Source organism: Mastigoproctus giganteus, chromosome 4, assembly GCF_048544385.1.
Source record: "Mastigoproctus giganteus isolate SK-2022 chromosome 4, ASM4854438v1, whole genome shotgun sequence".
Lineage (NCBI taxonomy): Eukaryota > Metazoa > Arthropoda > Arachnida > Uropygi > Thelyphonidae > Mastigoproctus > Mastigoproctus giganteus.
The window spans coordinates 3,732,831-3,749,531 of NC_143578.1; the positions used below are offsets into that span (position 1 = coordinate 3,732,831).

Consider the following 16,701-nt stretch of genomic DNA (forward strand, 5'->3'; position numbering starts at 1 on the left):
CTGTTTCTGCTGCATGCCTCTTCTACAGATACTTACATGAGCACTGTTCTTCTGAATTGGCTTCTATAATTCCCGCTCTGTCTTTCAAAACAGTCCGAACACGTGCCGCCACCAGCCAACATCCATTTACTGTCCAACTTCAAACCCACAGAACCAACTTTTCATCTTCCTCATTTATTCATTCAACTGCCATTTTCTGGAACAACCTTCCTTCATATGTATTTCCTGAAAATTACAATCTACAGAAGTTCAAGTCCAGTGTCAAATATCTTCTTTCGTCTTCTCAACCTCCAACCCAAGCACAGCACTAAGTACTATAGGTTCTAATACCTCTCGTGTTTGGGGTTCACATAAAAAAAAAAAAAAAAAAAAAGAACTCCTTTCTCAATTTTAAATTTCCTACTGTCTTTGTCTAGTCTAATAAAGGAGGCAGCACACTCATATATTTTCTTCAAAATCATAATATATGGGGTATCAATGCCTTGTCTTTCCAGTGTCCGAAACATTGCCTTATGCTGTATGGAGTCAAATGCCTTTTCATAATCCACAAATGCCAGGCATAATGGTGTTTTATATTCATTTGCTTTCTCCATTAGCTGTGATATTACGTGAAGGTGATCCATAGTTGAGAATCCTGTCCTGAAGCCAGCTTGCTCTTTCGGTTGATTCTCATCAAGTATTCTTTCTAATCTGTTAGAAATCTCATCATGCTTGGCATCTAACAATTCAGCCAGGGGTTGGTGAAAAACAAAAAAAAAAAACAACAAAAAAACTCGTTTTGGATCTTCCCTTTCTGATGAAGCTTGTTTGTTTGTTATTTTGTTTTTAGGAGCATTAGCAACTAAGGCCATATTGCTCCGGGATATGCGGTGGTCATTCTCTGACCTTTCCGCATCCTCCGTATTTGGTGGTGACAGGCTCAAACCCCAGTCTAATCAAGAAGCGTATGCTATGCACTGCTGCTCCTTCCCACCTGGCTACGGAGGCGTCTTCTGATAAAGCATTGGAAATATTCTTGATGATCGTGATCAGATAGCATGATAATCAGTGTGATGTCCAAGTGACAATCCAAGACAGACGTTTACAGGTAGAAAAATCCTAGATCTACTATTGTCTGAAAGCATACTATAGTAATGAACAATCCTGTGGTTATATCTTAATATAAAATGTATACAATGCTAGTTAAATTTAATTTCAAGGCCCAAGTCTGTATTTGTAGTATTCTCCCAGCTTTTTCCTGCTGTACAGTTATGTTATTGTTATTTGTTAATTAAAATTATTTATAATATTTCCAATTTTAATGCTGTGCCAGAATAGCTAAATCATTTTTTTAAATTTCAGGTATATTATTAAATATTTAGCTAAACTAACTATGAATTCAGAGGTAAACAAGATGTCTTCTCAAAATATAGCGATAGTTATGGCACCAAATCTTTTATGGGCACCTGTCGAGGATAGTTCAATGCACTTGGGGTGAGTTTTCAGTGAACTTTATTTTATTTTGTTAGCTTATTATTTATTCATTTATGTAGAATGTTCATAAAATTTCAAAATGTAATAAAAAGGAATGAAAAAAAGATGTAGTGTTATTCATTATCTAGTTTAATTTCAAAAGGAAAAAAAGCAAAGCAAAGGGTTTTTATCTTGATAAAAATCCTTTGCTTTTCCCTTTTTTGAGAAGTGAGCAGCTGATTTTTATAGAATTCAAAATTATAATTCCAGTATCACTATACAGTGAAGCAGAGCTGGAAGTAGGCAATCTTACGCCTGGGGCAAAAGTATCATAAATATACCTGCGTTATATGCAGGTAGTCAATCTTTCACTAGTGTAGCTATTGTCGTCAATGCTCGGGGTGCAACACATCTTCCTGATACCCCTGATTGTTATAGATAATTCCTTCGGTTATCCTACCACTGGGGCAAAAGTATTATAAGTATACCTCCATTATATGCAGGTAGTCAATCTTTCAGTAGTGTAGCTAGGGTCGTCGATGCCCAGGATGCAACACATCTTCCTGACACCCCTGATTGTGATAGATAATTCCTTCAATTTGTGCACCGATCTGCAGTTGCCCCTGCAGATCGGTGCCCAGGGGAAATCCTCCCCCCTCCTGCATCAACCTTGCTACGCCTCTGCAATCTTTATGAATTTATAAAAATTACTATTGCAATGGTCTACGATTTGCATATCTCTCTGTACATTAAAAAAAAATGTTTCCTCCTAGTGATATTTATTCCAGCCAATGGGAGAATAGGGTGCAGCAGTTATGTCACTACAAATGCAATTAATTATTGACAACTGCCTCCATAACATTCACCAATCGCCTCCATAGCATAGCCAGGTGAGAAGGAGCAGCAGTGCGTAGCACACGCTTCTTGATTAGACCGAGGTTCGAGCCCGTCACCACCAAATATGGAGGATGCGGAAAGGTCAGGGAATGACCACCGCATATTCCCGGAGCAATATGGCCTTAGTTGCTAATGCTCCTAAAAACCAAAAATAATATATAACAACGTTCACCAACCTCCTGTACTAACATGCTTCCCTGTCTAACATTTGATGTTCCATTGTAACGTTTTTTTTCATATTAATGAATATTGTACATTTGTAAAAACAGTAATTTAGTCCTGCTCTTTGAGATGCAATAATATTCCTCATGCATCAACCTTGCTACGCCTCTGCAATCTTTATGAATTTATAAAAATTACTATTGCAATGGTCTACGATTTGCATATCTCTCTGTACATTAAAAAAAAATGTTTCCTCCTAGTGATATTTATTCCAGCCAATGGGAGAATAGGGTGCAGCAGTTATGTCACTACAAATGCAATTAATTATTGACAACTGCCTCCATAACATTCACCAATCGCCTCCATAGCATAGCCAGGTGAGAAGGAGCAGCAGTGCGTAGCACACGCTTCTTGATTAGACCGAGGTTCGAGCCCGTCACCACCAAATATGGAGGATGCGGAAAGGTCAGGGAATGACCACCGCATATTCCCGGAGCAATATGGCCTTAGTTGCTAATGCTCCTAAAAACCAAAAATAATATATAACAACGTTCACCAACCTCCTGTACTAACATGCTTCCCTGTCTAACATTTGATGTTCCATTGTAACGTTTTTTTTCATATTAATGAATATTGTACATTTGTAAAAACAGTAATTTAGTCCTGCTCTTTGAGATGCAATAATATTCCTCATGCATTATGAAACCCAAAGCAAAAGGCCTTTTCCTAAGTGACCTATGTAAATGCAGGTTAAAAATTACATTGTGAAATTTATTCCTTGAGAATTCCATGCACTACGAATGCACAGGTAAATAATTACATAGGTCATTTCCTAATTAGATATCGATCATAGTGACATAGTGATTTTTGTCTGGCAGCACCGGGGTTCTCCCCTAACTCTGTTTTTACTCTGTCTAGAATATAATATTCGGCATAAGGCCAGGGTGTGTGTTTTGTGAATTATTAGTGTGGGTTGTGTTGTTCCTCTGGCCACTTAGTCTGGGGGCCTCTGAGAACCACTAACATCCCCAGTTTCCATCACTACCCTGGGGAGGCAGGCCAGGACACATTAGGAGAGAAGAAAGCTCTAGTGGGGTGAATCCTGGTGCAGTCTAGGCATCCAAGGAGAGCCCAAAAAAAAAAAAAAAAAAAAAAAATTATTATTGGAAAGGAGATAATGGGGAGATAGGAAGAGGGTGAGATAAAAGGAGCAAAAGTTGAGGCACTTGCCTAATTTGAAAGGAGAGACAGTAAGGGGACTCCTGGTACAGGATACCCATCCTGGTCCAGAGGGTGGTAGTTGAAAGTGGGTGTTGGGATGGACCACCATGCAAAAGGAGTAGGGGGAAGGAGACTCAACTACCCCAGGTGTTGAGAATAAAAGAACATAGGGAAAGATTCTTATAGTGGAGCGTGCTTTTGCAGCTCTGTCCCACACTGCCCTGGGGGTTACCCCAGTGGCCAGTGTCAGCATCCCACACCATGCCAGCTAGGAAAAGCTACAGCATGGTGTCAGCTTGGATAACCATGAGGCCTCCGCAGTCCTGCATAGCTATCAGTCTGTCCAGTCAGTGAAGAGGCTAAGATAGAACATGCAATTAATAATAATTTTCATTCACACAATTTTACTTTTTATAGTTTTTTTCTTCCACTTTCTATTTTCTTTTATATATTAAATTAGATATCAATGAGTGGGTTTTGAAGGTGTCTTTTACCTAGAAAATATTTGGCTTATTCTGTCCTACCTCTGCATATTATGTAGAAAAGTGTGCGCGGGGGTTGGTAAGCAGTGGGCAAAGCCCCCATAGTATTTATTAATAAAATCATTTAAATAATACAATATCTGTTGAAATATCAACAGATATTTGAAAAATTTGTTTGAGGGCAAACCAGAAAGCTCAGAGGTATGACGTCACAAAGAAGGCCGTACTTTATAGAAGTTTGTAATTGGAGTTTCTCTGTTATTTTCGAAATTTGTAAAACGCAATTCCTCCCTGATTTCTGGAATCATAAGTAGCACATAGAAAGATAATGCAGTACTGTATTTTTTCTAATAAAATTTTTATTTTTATTTTAAACAAAGGACACAAGTTGACAAGTTTTTATCATCAGTAAACTTAAACAGTAACTGTAACAATATTGTTAATAAATATTAAAAACATTGAGTCCAAATGACACCTGTCTTTTTTTTTTTTTTTTTTTTTGAAAGCCCCAAACACAAAAGATATTAGAACCTGTACTACTTATTACTAAGAAGGCTGAGAAGAGATAAGACCTTTTCCCAGTGACATGAACACTGGGAAAGGGATAATGAGAGTAGGAGTATGTGATGACTCTGATCAATACAATGAATAGTTGTGCAGAGAAACAGAATGGGCCAGTAAATCAGAAAGTCTTGTAATGGGGTAATGGGGGATTTTAACTTTCTAGATATTGACTGGAACGTGTGAGTTGGTCACTCGCACGCTAGCAAGACTTGTTTGTTGTTGTTTGTTTGTTGTTTGGTTTTTAGGAGCATTAGCAACTAAGGCCATATTGCTCCGGGATATGCGGTGGTCATTCTCTGACCTTTCCGCATCCTCCGTATTTGGTGGTGACAGGCTCGAACCCCGGTCTAATCAAGAAGCGTGTGCTATGCACTGCTGCTCCTTCCCACCTGGCTACGGAGGCGCTCAGCAAGACTTGTGTGGATTTATTGGAGGATTGTTTTCTACAGCAACATGATTGAGGGCCAACCAGAGACAGTAATCTGATTGGGAGTGATCTGATTATCATCAGTGATTATTCATGCATTAGAAATTTGCAGATAAAGGAACCACTAGGTGACAGTGATCACAGTGTACTGATATGGGATTTACTTAAAGATGTAACTACCATCAAGAGTAAGGGGAAGGGTTTTTGTTTTTGTAAAGGTGACTATAGTGGTCTCAGACAGTTTTTAAATTCTATACAGTGGGATCAGCTAATGATGTTAAAAACAGGGAATTCTAAATGGGAAGCCTCCACGGAATTAATCTCGTTAGTTACTAGACTTTTCATACCAACTAAGTAATACTATTCAAGATTTAGACCTAAATGGATGTCAGATGAACTAATGAGACATGTGGCAGAGAAGAAAAATGCAAGGGATACATGTAAATTAACAGGTGACACAAGCATATGGCAGATATAAGCTAGACTGTAATCAATTCACAAAGGAGATTAGGCAAGTGAAGGCTTATTACGAGAAATCCTTGGCAAAAGATGCAAAGAAAAACAACAAATACTTCTTTACTTATGTAAACTCTAGAAGGATGGAGATGAATCAGATAGGTCCACTTGATGTTGGTAGTTTGACTGTTGATGATCCTGCTCAGATAGCTGACATACTGAATGAATACTTTGCATCTACATTCACAAATGAGGAATTCTGTGAGGAAGGGGAGGATAGAAGTTTACTAAACTCTACCACGGAGCTAGTTTTGTATATTTATCAGTGATATTGATGAATGCATATCAGGCTTAGTGTCAAAGTTTGCAGATGATGCAAAGGTTGCCAGGGTTGCTAATGACAGTAATGGCAATGTGCTACTGCAACAGGAACTAGAAAATTTGGGCAGATGGGCTGAGAAATGGCAACTGAAGTGTAACATTGACAAATGCAAAGTACTGCATATGGGTAGAAGTAACCTCAGAGGAACATGCCAACTGTGTAGTACTACACTTGCCGACCGGGCTAGCCGAGTGGGTAAAGTACCTGCCCGGCAACCCAAAGGTCGCGGGTTCGATTCCCGCCTCGGGCTTGGATCAAAGTACTGCAAAAACCTTGGGAGGTGCAATATGGCCACTGAAGCCGATGCGCCAACAACTACCAAATCAAAAAAAAAAAAAAAAAAAAAAAAAAGTACTACACTTAGGATGGTAGAAAATGAAAAAGACCTGGGAGTAATTGTGCAGTCAGATATGAAGTATTCTGAGCAATGCAGACAGGCTGCCAGGGCAGGTCATGGGGTTTTGTCAATGATATACAGGAATTTTGCTAGCAGGGAAAAGGAGGTGATTATCCCTTTGTATAATGCAACTGTTAGGCCAGGCCTTGAGTACTGCTTACAGGTCTGCAGCCCTCATTTTAGGAAGGATGTAGATTTACCTGAGCATGTGCAGACAAAGGCAACAAGATTGGTGAGGAGAATGAACAAATCCTCTTAGCAAGAGAGACAGGCTTAAATTCTGCAAATTGCAGCAGCTGGAGACTAGGCACCTGTTAGGTGATCTGATTGAGTTGTATAAGGCCTTGAATGGGTTGAGCATGCTGAATTTTGATGGGATTCTTCCACTTGCTCAGATTACGAACCTAAGGGGGCATAAATTCAAGTTGAGGGAAAACAGTTATAGATGTGCAGAAACTTGCCTTTAGCACGGGTGGTTAATTGCTGGAACAAACTTCAGTCTGTCGTTTTGGAAGTTGATAGCTTAAATAAATTCAAGGAGGAAATGGACAAACTTTTAGAGGGAATGGTTATGTGAATTTTTTTTTTTTTTTTTGGCTGATGCTACATAAGCTCATACGCTTACTTTCTTGCATCACATGCCTCTATTACTCTTACTTGGAATTCATGAAAGCTTTTAATACTGTTGCACATGGAAGACTGCTGTACAAATTGGAGCAGTATGGCATTAAGGGCAAATTGCTGCAATGGATAAAGGGATGATTGAGTGGGAGAAGATGGAAAGTTGTAATCAATGAGAGATAGGCAATTTTTTTATTTCAGTTTAATAGTGGACACTGCGCTTCATGGCTAATGTTATTAGTGGAGTCCCCCACAATTCGATGCTGAGCCCATTGTTGTTTTGTGTATTTATCAATGATATTAATGAAAGTATATCAGGCTTAATGTCCAAGTTTGCAGATGCAGGGTTGTTAATGACCGTAAGCTACTGCAACAGGATCTAAAAAAGTTAGGCAGATGGGCTGAGAAGTGGCAACTGAAGTTTAACATTGACAAATGCAAATTACTGCATATAGGTAGCAGTAACCCAAGAGAAATGTACCAACTGTGTTGTACTACACTCAGGGATGTGGAGAATGAAAAAGATCTGGGGTTAATTGTGCAGTTGGATATGAAGTTCTCTGAGCAGTGGAGATGGGCTGCCAGAGCATGTCATGGAGTTTTGTCAATGATATATAGGAATTTTGCTAGCAGAGAAAAGGAGGCGATTATCCCTTTGTATAAGGTAATGGTCAGGCCACACCTCGAGTTTTGCATACAGATCTAGAATCCTCATTTTAGGACAGATGTAGAGTTGCTAGAAAAAGTACAGAGAAGGGCAACAAGCTTGGTGAGAGGAACAAGTTCTGCAATTTGCAGCATCTCCGCACTAGGCACCCCAGGTTATTTGATTGAGGTATATAAAGCCTTGAATCGTTTGAGCAGGCTCAGTGCTGATGTGATACTTCCGCTTGCCCAGAATAAGAACCTGAGGGGGCATAGATTCAAATTGAGGAATGTCAGTTGTGGGATAGATGTGTGGAAATTTGCCTTTAGCCAGTGGGTAGTTGATTGCTGGAACAGACTTCCATCTGTTGTTGTGGAAGTTGATAACTTAAATAAATTCAAGGCTGAACTAGACAAACATTTGGATTGATGAAATCGGAAGGTTTTTTTTTTTTTTGTTGATACTATATAAGCTTGCTTTCTTGCATTATATGCCTCAACTAATGCTAAAGCTAAAGATACCCCTTGTGTTATTAGACTTCTATTTCTGTAGATTGTAATTTTTAGGAAATACTTGGGAAGGTGGTGTGAAGGAATAATGAAGGTATCATACCTAGACTAAAAAGTAGCAGCATGAAAAATTAGCAACAATAAAAGGGCAGGAGTGTTCCAATTTATCCGTAGTATTCTGTCTTATTTTTCATCTCATAATAGTATTCCGTTGTTGTAATGATGTCGCATTAGCATTAGTGGAGGCATACGATGGAAGAAAGCAAGCTTATGCAGCATCAGCCAAAAAAAACTTTCCCATTTCACGCCTCTATTCGTTCCAAATGCCTGTCCAGCTCCACCTTAAATTTATTTAGGCTATTAGCTTCTACAACAAAATATGGAAGCCTGTTCCACCAATCAACTACTTGCTAGCTAAAGGCAAATTTCCGCACATCTATTCTACAACTATCTTTCCTTAATTTTAAACTGTGCCCCCCTCAGGTTCTTAGTCTAAGCAAGAGGAAGAATTGCATCAGCATTCAGCTTGCTCAACCCATTCAAGGCTTATACACCTCGATCAGATTACCTCACAGGTGCGTACTCTCCAGGTGCTTCAATTTGCAAAACTTAGTATCAGACTATCACTAGTATCAGACCAAACAGAAAAGAGGTTATATTGTGCAGATTAAGAATCTGAGTAAGTAGGAGTGGATAACAAATGCTACCCACTCAGTAGTGTAGTTCTGTCCCAGAGGCAAAGAACATGTTCGGGGCCCCTACTTAATTAATGAAAATTGCAAAAAGAGGAGACGGCCAAAGACGCCGGGCCCCTAAAGGGCCCCAGCCCGAAGGCAATTGCCTTGCCTGCCTACATGGTAGCTACACCACTGTACCCACTCCTACCTTCTCTGCGCTGAATCTCTGTACTCTACTGCACTGACTGTGAAACAATGCTAATATTCCAACATTTTCTACTTGATTATCCAAACACATTTCAAGAACATCAGATGGTCTTTAAAACCTTACTCAAGACATCACGTTTTCTTTACAATGTTAACAGCAGACCTGATATACACCGATGAGCCAAAACATTATGACCAGTGAGTCGTTATGCAAATCTAAGCAACTGCAGGTGAACTACAGCACGTGCACAGGTCTGGACACTGTATAAAAAACACCTGATACTGAGCTCCGTTAATCAGTGTTACTCTTGTTCTTCAGATGGGAATGGCAGCGGACTTAAGCGAGTTTGACAAGACCAAATTTTAATGGCCTGACGACTGGGTCAGAGCAGATCCGAAATGGCACAGGTGGTGGGATGCTCACAGTCAGCTGTGGTTAGTACTTATCGAAAGTGGTCCGAGGAGGGGGAACCCACAAACCGCTGGCTAGGTGTTGGATGACAACGGCAGATGGTACATGGCAACAGAAGGGCAACTGTGGTGCAACTTGCCAGTAATTGGAATGCTGGTGACGGGAGTAATGTGTCACAACACAGACGTCGAACCCTGCTGAAAATGGGGCTGTATAGCTACAGGCCTCTTCGAATGCCCATACTAACCACGGTTCACCGGCAACAGCGCCTACAGTGAGCATGCGAGCATCGAAACTGGACCTTGAGTGATTGGAAGAAGGTCGTCTGGTCCGATGAATCACATTTCCTGTTGCACCATGTGTATCGCCGGGTACGTGTGTGTCAGTTACCTGGGGAAGTGATGGTGCCTGATGCACCTTGGGATGAAAACAAGCAAGTGGCGGTGGTGTCATGCTTTGGGCAATGTTCTGCTGGGATACCCTGGGTCCAGTCATCGCCGGGTACATGTGTATGTACCGCCGGGTACGTGTGTATCAGTTACCTGGGGAAGTGATGGTGCCTGATGCACCTTGGGATGAAAACAAGCAAGTGGCGGTGGTGTCATGCTTTGGGCAATGTTCTGCTGGGATACCCTGGGTCCAGTCATCCACGTGCTGGACACTCTGATGTCTACCACCTACCTAAACATCATTGCTGACCAGGTACACCCTTTCATGGCAACAGTCTTCCCCTCTGGTGGTGCCATCTTTCAGCAGGATAATGCGCCATGCCTCCCCGCTCGGATTGTTCAAGACCGGTTCACGGAGGCCAGTATTGCCCTGGCCTCCAAATTCCCCAGACTCAATCCCATATAGCATCTGTGGTTTGTGTTGAAACAGCAACTCCAATCTGCAGCATTTCAACCACAGACCTTACAGGGGTTAAAGGATCTGCTGGTTGTGTTGGTACCAGATACCACAAGACACATTTAGAAATCTTGTAGCATCCATGCCTTGCTGGGTACGAGCTGTTTTGGCTGCACTTGGTCAGTGGTCATAATGTTTTGGTTCATTGGTATATATCCAAAGTTTTCCGATTTTTGAAACTTTTAGGTTATAAGCTATTATAACCTAATAAAACAGAATATCCTAATTTAGACCAGGAATATAAACCATGCATAAACTACAAGAATTGGTATCCTAAGCAGATGCGAGTAGTTTTTTAAATAAATTTAAAAACCTTTTATTACATAAATTGGTGACTTTTTTCCCCTGTTAACAACTGTTTGATCCTACAGTCAGTCCTCGTATAACACGTGTTTACACTACACGAATTTGATCATACAAGATTTATAAATAGGGGAACGATATCTTATATAACACGAACCGAATTCGCTTATGCACGATTCGCCTTTGTGTTTACAAGAAATGGCAGTCGAACGCAACACGATAGGAATGAAGAGAAGATTCTGAAAATGTATTTATGTTTCTTATATCAGTGAAGGGGAAACACATTTCACCATAATAACGTAAAAACCAACACAATTCCAGCTATCGGTATAATTGCAAATGCAATTAGATCGAGTTTACTACCAGTTTATAACAGATTCCATTAGCAGAAAGACAACTGGAAAAGTCGCACTGTATTTGGTGTCTAAAAATATCATATTGATAATAGCAGTAGTTTAAAAAAAAATGTTTTTAAGAAATCATTTTCACATTACTTTTAGAGGACTATAATGCAGCTGTGAATTGATCCTCCACCCCAAGTTAACGTTAGTAAAATATATAAAAAAAAATTTTTTTTAATTGTAATGAAGGTAGTACATGTCGTTTGGGTATCAGAATTCAGTATATGCAACAATTCAGTGCTTAATTCTTTGGTGCAGACCAGTTTAGAGAGTGCACGATGATTTGATGACATTAAGAAATTAAGACATTAAGAAAAAAGCTAATGTGGGTGTCTTTTGGGTGATTTCAACTTGTCCCTAATTGATCGAAGCAAGTAGGAGGGGAACTTGCCATGGGGAAAAAAAATTTAAATCAACTAGATAACTGTTATTTCTATCAGCATGTTAAAGAGAGTACTAGGGCAGGAATATCCTAGACCTGATTATCACCTATTAACCAGATGCTATCAAAGAGCTTGACAGTACAGGGACCATTAACAGGCGTGATCACAAAGTTTTAAGTTGGATGATGACATCTTAGAGGAGATTTCATTGAAGAGGTGAAAATAAAATGAATTAGGGCAAAATTTGCAATGTTATAAATGATTCCAGAACTATAAATGTGATTCCAGGGACCATAAATTCAAATTAATAGGGGAAGAGGTTCACGCTGAATTGCAGGAAGTTTTCTTGTAGCCAGCAAATCCTTAATTACCGGAATAAGTTACCTCCTTGGCTGGTTGAGGCTGGCAGCTTGGTGAAATTCAGGGATCAGTATAGGGCAGGGGTGGCTAACCTTTTTAAGGGTGCATGCCAAAATTGGCTAAATCTTTTAAAAACCTACCCTTGCATGCACTTCAATTTTTCGCGTTCCCCTTGGAAGGCGATTTTCGACATTTAATCACACATTTTTGTCACAGTTTTGACAGTATGTCTCATCACTCCATGAATACAGCTATTTACTGAATGGTTTGATTCCACTACATGCCTGGCAGAGAGAACAGGCGTGTGCACGTCTCTACTCAAGGTGGATTCCTGGAATGATGTTGTTTTGAAGTTTGAAAATTTTTTTTGGGATGCTCTGAATTCTGCATGCCCAAAAATTTTATATGCGTGCCATAGGTTTGCCACTCCTGGTATAGGGGATGGACAAAATAATGGAAAACACCTGTGATAAGCATTACAGATATGCACTAAAACACTAATATGTTGTTGTTGGACCACCCTTTGCTTTTAAAGCAGCTTGTATTCTTCATGGAATAGATTCAATAAATCTTGAAACTGTAGTGTTATAGATTCAGTAAATCTTGAAACTACGTGGAATAAATCTTGAACTGTCTTAAAAGGAATATTGGACAATTCTTCGTGGAGAATTGTTTCAAGCTCTTTGAGCGATGAAGGTGGAGGAAATTTCCTTCTCACTCTCCTCTCCAAATATGTCTACAGTGGCTCAATAACGATTAAATCTGCTGATTGTGCAGGCCATGGCAGATGCATCGCTTCAGTTTTATGCTCCACAAACCAGGGTCGAACACATCTACATCTAGCTTTGTGTATTGGAGCATTATCATCTTGAAACATGGCTAGTTTGTGGGAAACAATGTTTGCACAATAGATGAACCTGGTTACTCAGAATATCAAGGTAATTAGTCCTGTCAGATTTTGTTTTTTTATACTTGGCGAATGCAGATATCACTTTCAGTACAGTTGCTCTGGAACAAATCAGCAATTTTAGTCACCAATGTTCCTGCTAAACATGCACCCACAATTTGACCTCTTTGGAATTCAGACAAGTCAGTCATTTTCTTCATATACCTTTTTTATATCACCCCTAAATAAACATCAGCTTTATTGTCTTTCCTTTTTTTTTTTTTTTTTTTATGTGAACCCCAAACACGAGAGGTATTAGAACCTATAGTACTTAGTACCGTGCTTGGGTTGGAGGTTGAGAAGACGAAAGAAGATATTTGTTGACATTGGACTTGAACTTCTGTAGATTGTAATTTTCAGGAAATATGTATGAAGGAAGGTTGTTCCAGAAAACGGCAGTAGAATGAATAAATGAGGAAGATGAAAAGTTGGTTCTGTGGGTTTGAAGTTGGACAGTAAATGGATGTTGGCTGGTGGCGGCACGTGTTCGCACTGTTTTGAAAGAGAGAGAGCGGGAATTATAGAAGCCAATTCAGAAGAACAGTGCCCGTGGAAGTATCTGTAGAAGAGACATGCAGCAGAAACAGTGTGTCTATGAGACAGCGAGTGGAGAGACTCTGTTAGAGATGAATCATTAATTAACCTAACTGCCCTCTTCTGAATGGAATCAAGAAGCCTGAGAGAGGTTTTGGGGGCACAACCCCAGATGTGGGAACAATATTCCATGGCAGGGCGGATTTGCGATTTATACAGAGTGAGCAGCTGTTTGGAAGAAAAGTAACGCCGAGAGCGAAAGAGAAAACCAAGTTTTTTAGATGCAGAGGAAGCAATATTTGTAATGTGCTTGTGCCAAGAGAGATTAGAAGTCAGGGTAATCCCCAAAAGAGATATATCCTTTTGCCTAGAAATTGGAGTGTCACTAAAGATAAGCATAGGAGCAGAAGAATCCTTTTTGTGAGATATAAGACAAGACTGAGTTTTAGAAGGGTTGAAATCAACTAAGTTGTCTTTGCCCCACTGGAGAATTACCTGAAGATCGGCATTTAAAGAATTGGTAGCAGATTTTCAAGAAGTTGAAGTTGATTGAGCACGACAAGGTTTCTCAAATTGGAAAGTTGAATGCAATGTGCTATCATTGGCAAAACTATGGATAGGATTTCCAGTCAATGGAAGAAGGTCATTGATATACAAGAGGAAAAGAGTGGGGGGAAAGAACTGAACCTTGGGGGACACCAGCATTAGTGGAGAAGTTAGAAGACAGAGAGCCATCTACCATCACCCTCAGTGAGCGATCAGAGAGAAAACTGGATAACCAATTACTAAAAACAGTTGGCAAACCATAAGATGGAAGCTTGTTTAGAAGACCTTTATGCCAAACACGATCAAAAGCCTTTGAGATGTCAAGAGCAACTACTTGTGTTTCACCAAACCTTTCCATTGAATTAGTCCATAAATGGGTAACATAAGCCAGAATATCACCAGTGGATCGACACTGACGGAATCCATACTGGTGATCGTTGATCAGATGGAAGGTTTCTAGGTAGTTTAAGAGTTGGCGGTTAATTGATTTCTCCATTACTTTAGAAAGAATAGAAGTAATTGCAATGGGACAATAATTGGATGGGAGGGATTTGTCACCCTTTTTAGGAACTGGCTGGATATGAGCAAATTTCCAAGCAGAAGGAAAAACACCTTCGGAATAAGAAAGTGAAAAGAGGCGGCAAAGAATAGGAGTAAGTTCAGGAGCACAGGTTTTGAGAACAAGTGGAGAAATACCATCAGGACCTGGAGCTTTCTTAGCATCAAGATTCATCAAAATCCTTCTGATATCCTTTTGATGGAAGACCACAGGAGGCATTGAATGGAGCATGTTGGGAATGGTGGGAGGTGTTTTACCAAGATCATTAATACATGAGCTGGAAGAAAAATGGGATGCTAGCAGGTCAGCTTTATCCTTGGCTAAAGTGACAACAGAACCATCTGGTTTGGACAGAAGTGGGAGCAGAGATCGGCAAAAGTTGCGGCCAATAGCTTTGGGAAGAGACCAGAATGCTCGGCTACCATTAGGGCAAGAAGCAAGTTTTCTACTCTTAGCCTGTTCAAACTCTAGTTTGGACTGATTAATAACTACTTTACAATTGTTGCGAGCTTTGGTGTAGGCAGAAAATGAAACTGAAGAATTAGAAACAAGCCAATTACGATATGCAACATTCTTCTCTTGAACAGCCTTAGCACATTTATTGGAAAACCAAGGTTTATATAAAGGACGAGATTTTAAAGTGGAGTGTGGGATAAAGGATTCCATTCCTGCAAGTATAATTTCACTGACACGATCTGAGCAAACGTTGACATCAGAAGTTTTGAAACAGTAATCCGACCAAGGAAAAGAAGAAAAGAAGTCTCGCAGGTCATCCCATTTTGCATTCTTGTAATGCCAAACAACACGAGGTTGGGAATAGCCATGAGATAAAGGGTCCATTGGAGAAGAGACAATCACCAAGTTGTGATCTGAAGTGCCTAAAGGACCTCTCACTTCGACCGTGTACTTAGAAGGGTTGTTTGTGAGAAAAAGATCAAGCGTATTGGCTGTATGATTAGGATTCTCCAGTATTCTTGTAGGTAAATGAACAATCTGTGCAAGGTCATTAGTAATTGCAAAAGCCTCAGCATCTCGACCTGCTGGGTCGGTGTGACTAGAAAACGGAAGCCAGCTGGAGTTGTGAACATTAAAATCACCAAGGAAAATTACCTCACTGTTAGGAAAGTTGGACTGGAGAAAGTCAAGTTGCAACGAGAGGAAGTCAAAGAGCTCCAAGTGATTAGTGGAGTTGGGAGAACGGTAGAGACAACAGATGAATTTGACACAATGAGGTAGAGAGATTTTAAGCCAGAGGAGATCAAAGAGAGGAGATTCCAAATTGCCAAGTCTCTGACAGGGAATATCAGAACGGACATATGCACAAGTACCACCTTTGAGGCGAAAGGAATCATACAGCGAAAAATTTGGGCATCTGAGATGAGCAGTAGTTGAATCAACCGATAACTGAGATTCTGTCAGAAAAAGTACATGGGGTTTGGCAGACTGCAAGTGGAAATGGACATCGTTGAGATTGGAATTGAGACCACGTATATTTGTGAAATGAATTAGGAAGTCCTTGGGAGGTTTAGATCTTTTCGCAGATAAGCTTGCTCTATTAGTTTGACAATTCATGGTGTATTGAATAGTAAGAAAAAGTGGGTGGGACATGCTGTATGAAGTAATGAAATTTTTGGATATGGCGTACATGTGGTAAGAATATACCCAGATCCTTGACATAACGTGGCCTCGACAATGCTCCCCGCATACACACTACTCGGACTCCTTCCAGTCACTATCTGGCAGAGTAGAGGTTACTACCTGTAAGGAACAAAAAAAAAAAAAAAAAAATTGCTGCATGTTCATAAATATGTCATATACAGCCATTACAAAAACTACTGCTTTTATCAGGTTTTTCCACAATTTGTCTATCCACTCCCTGCGGGTGGATAGACACCTACGTGAAGAGTGAGCCAAATAGATAGTTTATTTTATTTTACTATTTATCTATTATTATTTTTAATTTTTTTTTTTTTTTCTTGTTTTTGTTTGGTGCAGAAAAGCCCTAAATCTTCCTTCCACCAGATGGCTAATGCTAATACTGTATCCAACTGCTTTTAATTTTATTTAGTGCCAGATGGTTTATTGAGAAGTCTTGCATATGTTCTTTCTCCCTATCCCCAAAAAAAAACACACCACCACAACACTTGTCCAAGTATAGGGTTATTAAAATTAAAGTATCCCTGTGTAGAGGGCTTTGGACAAGTTCTAAGGCTCATACCGAAGAGAAATTTGGACAACACAACAGGTACAA

General features: G+C 39.9%; 1 protein-coding gene across 2 annotated transcripts in view; it reads left to right on the forward strand.

The window, feature by feature from the left end:
* Positions 1–16,701, forward strand: part of LOC150086342 (rho GTPase-activating protein 44-like) — a 412,704-nt gene that overhangs the window by 349,975 nt on the left and 46,028 nt on the right. For both annotated transcript variants that reach the window (XM_090371315.1, XM_090371316.1), the window contains exon 13: positions 1,342–1,473. In XM_090371315.1, the coding sequence (XP_090227441.1) occupies positions 1,342–1,473 (132 nt within the window). The remainder of the gene's footprint in view (positions 1–1,341; positions 1,474–16,701) is intronic.